This window comes from Sinocyclocheilus grahami, unplaced genomic scaffold (assembly GCF_001515645.1).
Source record: "Sinocyclocheilus grahami isolate Dianchi unplaced genomic scaffold, SAMN03320097.WGS_v1.1 scaffold1660.1, whole genome shotgun sequence".
NCBI classification, from domain to species: domain Eukaryota; kingdom Metazoa; phylum Chordata; class Actinopteri; order Cypriniformes; family Cyprinidae; genus Sinocyclocheilus; species Sinocyclocheilus grahami.
The window spans coordinates 78,663-85,170 of record NW_015506839.1 but is presented as its reverse complement, the minus strand read 5'-3'; the positions used below and the strand labels follow the sequence as shown (position 1 = coordinate 85,170).

General features: G+C 39.5%; 1 protein-coding gene across 1 annotated transcript; it reads right to left on the bottom strand.

Annotated features, from left to right (window-relative positions):
* Positions 1 to 102: 102 nt before the first annotated feature.
* On the bottom strand, positions 103 to 1,050 carry LOC107571845 (olfactory receptor 6N1-like). The gene has a single exon (XM_016258233.1). It carries the CDS (start codon positions 1,048 to 1,050, stop codon positions 103 to 105), a length of 948 nt encoding a protein of 315 aa, XP_016113719.1.
* Between the last annotated feature and the right edge of the window lie 5,458 nt (positions 1,051 to 6,508).

The following is a 6,508-nucleotide window of genomic DNA, read 5'->3' as shown; positions in this document are numbered from 1 at the left end:
TATATATATATATATATATATATATATATATATTTGTGTGTGTATTTGTCACTAACTTTCCAAAACACAGAAAGCATAGGATCTTTAGACTTGAGAAAATATTCACTCAGATATTCCCATTTTTTTCTTGAAAATCAGTCTCATAACTTGTTGCCGTATTGTTGTCAGATTTAGTCCATAAATAAGTGGATTTAAAATGGGTGGTATTAGAATGAATTCCAGAGCCATGAAATTACGCAGACTTTGAGGCACATCCCTTGAACCATAACGAGTGAACATTACATCAAACATAAATGCAGTTGTCACATTGATCAGTGCAAGCAGATGTGGTACACATGTTTGTATGAATTTGTTTCTGCCCTCTATTGACTTCCTGCACTTTCTAAGTAAGTAAATGTATGAGCAAAATACTAATACTGCATGTCCAAAATATATAATAATGATTAAAAACCCAATCACATTGTTTACTGTTGTAGAAAAACAGGAAAGTTTAACAATTGACCAATTTTCACAATATAGCTTTTCAATACTAGAGCCACATAAGGTTAGTCTTGATGTTAATGTAATCAGAAGAGACATGCAAAAAAATGGAGAAATCCAGCAGAAAAGAATACATTCAAGAACCCTCTGACTGGTCATTACTGAATGATACTCCAGTGGCCTACATATTGCCACATACCTGTCATATGCCATCACTGTTAATGTTGAAAAGTCACATAGAAGAGATGAATAAATGATAAATATCTGAACCAAACATCCAGCATACGAAATCACATGATCATGGGCTAACAAATCATACATGAATTTAGGGTAGAATCCAGAAGTTCCATAAAGTCCATTTACACAGAGACTACATATAAACAGATACATTGGCTCATGAAGCTTCTTATGGCAGATTATAGTGAAAATTACAGTTACATTACACAAGACAATCAGAGGATAATACAGTGCGGTTAAAGACAACAAGAAATATCTGTTTTCCATTGTTTCATTCAGACCAGAGAGTGTAAATACTAAGACCCTGGACTCATTCTTCAATGGTGGCTGCATCTTGAATTTATGTAATTATTTTAAGCTTTCTTTTTTTTTTTTAAATAGAAAAATTATTGGAAAACCATAAAGTTGTATAAATTTGTCACAGTGTATAGGAAGTCTGTAGATGAAAAAAAACACCAACAACAAAGCAAACATGAAATCCTCTAACAGTACCATAACTTTTTTTTTCAATTACAGAACAACTGAAATCTTACCATGTTCTCTGTCTGAATGCTTCCCATAGTGTTTTGCAAAAGTTTGATTTGGTTTGCTATATATAGACACTGATCTCATGTTAATTGCCTTGATAACAAACAGTTTTAACAAGCTCTCTAAAGGTTACTAATGGTTACTCTCCTCTTAATATTTCTTCCAAAATATTAGGTCCCAAACTACATGAATATGTCATATGTGGCATAATTATGAACAAAATTATTACATTTTATTTTGTATTGTTAGCTTTCGTGCCAAAGCCTTTTACAATATAGCACAAAAATTAAGTCACTAGCAAATATAAGAGCAGACAGAAGAGAACATTGAAGACTTGCTATGATAAGCCTTATAGCCATGGTGCTTACCACTATAGATAAAACACAACTTAAACTTAAACTCAAACTTGTGTGAGTCTACAAGCTGAAACAGTATTACTTTTGCTGGATAACAAAGTTTACAATGATGCTAGAGATTGGCCTCATTTATCTGAATGCTTCTGTGCAATAATATTTTGGTATTATTTTTTGCATTTGTTTATTTAATGTTGACAGAACACAAGTGTCATGTTACAATGTGATGTCATGAGTGTATTTTACATAAAACAAGTTTCTACCACATTCACATTTATTTACATATACATTTTTGCATAAGATAAGCAGCTAATAGTTCTAAAGTAGATAGATCTAGACATATGCCATTATCAAATTTTCATACAGTGGTTACTTAGATTTTATTGTATTGCATTGTATTACAGAACAGTTTGAAACCTACAGGAAAATTACATTTGTTCTTAATAAGTTTTAATTATATTTTTGAATATCATATTGGACTTTTGGTAACACTTCATGGTAACACTTTAGTATAGAGACCAATGCTCACTATTAACAAGTTGCTTATTAGCATGTCTATAATTAACATATCGGCTGTTTATCAGTGCTTATAAAGCAACTTTTCTGCATGACCATATTCTACATCCCTAATCCTACCCAATACCTAAACTTAACAACTACTGGTTACAATGTATTTTAAGGTGTCCTTGTTACAGTGTAATTATACATTTATTAAGTACCGAGTAATATTAATTAACTACATGTACTTACTATATGGTTAGGGTTAGGATTAGGGTTTGGTTTAGGGTTACTTGCATGTAATTATGTATAATTTATTGTTATTACAATAGTAAGTACATGTAACATGTCACAAGGACAACTTAAAATAAAGCGTTACCCAACTACCTTACTTACTTTAGATAGCCATCTTAAACAGGATGTGATGTGTCAATGAGCAGGGAAGAAAGACATTTTTTTTTACCTGCACAGCAACTATCTTTCACTTCACTGTTTTGTCTTATTTTTTTTCATGTATTTATGCCTTTGTTACAATAAACACAAGTCTTGATCAAACAGGCTTTGGAGCAGCGTCAATTTTACTTTCCCACATGGAAGTGGCTACATATCAAAAGGAAGCCGCTAACGTCTAACGTGTCTGACATCTGACCCTATGGTTTAGTTAAAAAGCATAGATTATCTTATTTATGATTTGGTCTCGTCGGTAGTGGCAACATTTTGAATGTAGTGTGCTAGTGTTCATGTTGCTAAAACGGTGGCCAATTGGCATCACATGATATTTAGCTACCTTCAAATGTGTGGCAGAATCGATATAGAAGCAGCTTCATTGATGCATACACCATCAGGAGCTCATGATTTTATATCATTTGATTTAATGTTTATAAAACATTTATCACTGAAATGCTGGGAACAAACAAACACACTTGCACAACTTTGTTTTTTCTGCATACCAGAAAATTATTATTGTTATTATTATTATTATTATTATATTATGGCAACCAGCTTTCGGAAATAGAAAGCAACTGACTTGTTTGTCATGTGTCGCATTTGTTGTTTCAAGTTTGTTTTGGGTTTTACGATTGCTCTGGACTTTGTTGTTGAAAACCAACAAAAGTCAAATCAGCCAAATGGACATGCTGTTTATTGTTCTATTGTGGGCTTTATTCCTCCTTTCTGTGTTTGAATATGTCACCTGCTGAACAACTGGTGAGGATCCAGTATGACAGAGTTTTTCATTGAGTGGCATAGGCCTCACAACATTCGTCATCCTGTAGATCTATGTTTGCCGCAAGGAATTTCTAACAGATGGAATGAATGAATGAATGAATGAATGAATGAATGATGCATTTATATATTGCTTTATTGTGTATTTTTGTACACCCAAAGCGCTTTACAATCATGTGGGGGGGGGGGCCAGCTACAGGTGGAGAGGAGAGAAAGTCATAGAGCCAATCAAGTGGTTGGGGATTATTAGGAGGCCATGATTGACAAAGGCCAGGGGGGCAGTATTGTCCAGGACACTGGGGTTACACCCCTACTCTTTATGAGAAGTGCCATGGGATTTTTAATGACCACAGAGATTCAGGACCTCAGTTTAACGTCTCATCCAAAAGACGGTGCACTCTACTGGGGTGTTAGGACCCACGCAGACCACAGGGTGAGCACCCCCTGCTGGCCTCACTAACATCCTCGCGAGCTGCGACTCAGTATTCTAAAGCGTCTCCTCGCTCCTTTCCCAAGTGAAAAATTGACAGAACAGCTGACCAAAACAAGAAGTAAGCGGTGTCTTTTTTTGCCATGTTTGTTTTCTGCCTTTTGAACAGTGTTTGTTTTCCCAGTTTTCCTCCGCGGCAATGGAAGCGGCTGCTTGGTTCACCGCCCTAGCTCGTTTGGATCTCCCCTTCGTTGAGTATTCCTGGGAGTTCTGCAGGCTTGCCGCGTCTACAGCGTTAGATGATGCCACGCTAAACTCGCTGTTCTGGCACGGGGCCAATTACCATCACCCCGTGGACCTCCCAGACACCACGGGACTAAACTGGAGGAAAGGAATCCTCCGGTGTCTGGAGAGCGTCCGGCCCCGAGCTAAAACCAGCCCACCAGCCACGGCATCTTCAAGCCCGCCACCCACCGCTGTCTGAAGCTCGCTGGCCATTCCTCAGTCAAGCCCGCCGGCCGCTACGAAGTCAAGCCCGCCAACCACGGCTCTCTCCAGCCTGCCGGCCGCTCCGATGTCAAGCCCTCCGGCTGCGGCTCACACAAGCCCGCCGGCCATTCAGCACTCAAGCCTGCCGGCCGCTCCGATGCCAAGCCCACCTGGCTGCGGCTCCCCAGAGCCCGCTCCTCGAAAGTGCCCTCCAGAGCACACTCAAGTGCCACCTCCTCCAGAGCGCCCCCCAGAATTCCTAATTTTCCCCAATACATTTTTTTGAGAGGGGGGGCATATGCCCGTGGCCTTGGTGGCCGAGCCGGCTAAGGTCACGGAGGATCCACCATGGCCTCCTGAGTTCCCTGATCTGCCATGGCCTCCCAAGTCCCCTGCTCTGCCATGGCCTCACGAGCTCCCTGCTCCGCCATGGCCTCCCGAGCTCCCTGATCCGCCCTGGAGGCCTCCCGTGTCTCCGTCCTGTACCAGCCTCTAGGGCACCCACCCCCCCGCCCGGTGGATATGTTACGGCGCGGGACGCGCCTACCGGAAGGGGGAAGTAATGTCAGTGTCGTGGACTTGTTTCCTTGTTTTACCCCTGTCTTAGTTCCTGTTTTCCTTATTTGATCTTTCCTTTTCCTGTCCTCATTGTGTGAATTCGTTTCCCGCTCTGTTTGATTATTTAGTTAATTTGCTCCCAGGTGTGTCCCATTGGTGTATGTGTATTTATAGTGTGTTCTGCCCCTTGTTTCCCGTCGGCTGTTAAATGTCATCCCAGAGTTCCTGTGTGTGTAAACCTTTGCTTGCTGTATTAAAGACTCAATCGAAGTATTCTCCTGCATCTCCTCATTCCTTTCCCCAGTGAAATGTAACACATAGAAATTCGGATATTGGTGTGTGCTCTTTTTTTTGTGATCAACATTTTTATTCAGATTTAGTTTCACATCAGAAACATATATCACAATGTGAATAACAGTTCCAGAGAACTATGTACAAACAGATGCCATGAAGCTGTCCACTTGTACCAGAGGAAGAAAAATAAAATAAATAAAATTCAGATATAGATATAGCAGTAATGTCAACTTTCCAGCCTATCTAGCAACATCACGGCAATATTTGCCCAACTCCGAATAGTGTTGTCTTTTGCGCCGTTGAGCCTGGCAGTGGTACCTTCCAGCAAGGCAATATCTCTGAAGTATGATAGCCAGGTAGAAGTTGTGGGAATGGATGGTTCTATCCATAACTTCAAAATAGTCTTTTTGGCAGCAGTACTTGCAGCTGATAAGGTTCTTTTTTGATGAACATTCAGCTGGAGAATGGAATCGTCTAACAATAGAAAAAGCAGGGGATCTCGAGGTATATCCAAGTGCAGGAAATCCGAAAGAACAGAACATTCAAATTTCCAAAAAGGAACCAACACTGGGCATTCCCCAAAACATATGCAAGTAAGAACCAACTGTAGATTTATTACATAAATGACAGTAAGGATCAGATCTAGCTTTCATCTTGTATAGTATACTGGGAGTGATATGGGCCCTGTTGATACATTTATAATGAATCATCTGATGAGCAAGATTCTTAGAAGCAGTGAAACATCTGATCCATACCACGTCCCAATCAGGTTGAGCAAGACCTTCCCTTTCCCAGGAGTAGATAGCTGGAATATAAGTATATTGCAGTACAAGGACTGAGTTATAAATCTTAGAAACTAAACCACTAGAAGGAGTATTAATGTCCAACCACTCCCACAAAGGGTATGGGAGCACATTGGTGGTCCAAGGAATGCCGTAGGCCTTTAAAGCTGACCTCAGTCTTAAATATAAAAAGAAAGAAAATCCAGGTAAAGAAAACTCTGCACTTAAGTCCTGAAATGATTTGAGGCCCTTATCACAATAAATGTCATTCAATGTATGAACACCAGCATCAGACCAGGCTTTAAAAACAAAAGGTTTATTACCCGTGCATAAACTATTATTATGCCATAACGGAGTTGTCTTAGTATATAGAAAAGGGCCACCCATAATTTTTTCCACCTTTTTCCATGCATCAAGTGAATATTCGATAATTGGTCCATATGTTTTCTTTAAGGATTTTGAAATACCTGAACAGGGGAGATCTTGTAAACGAAGAGGATGAATAATATTCGCCTCCAGAACTCGCCATGGAACCGAAGAATCTGGATTAGCCCAGGTTTTGATTGCCCTTATTTGAAAAGCTAAATTGTATAATTCAAAATTAGGAAATGACAGACCTCCATCTAATTTCTTAC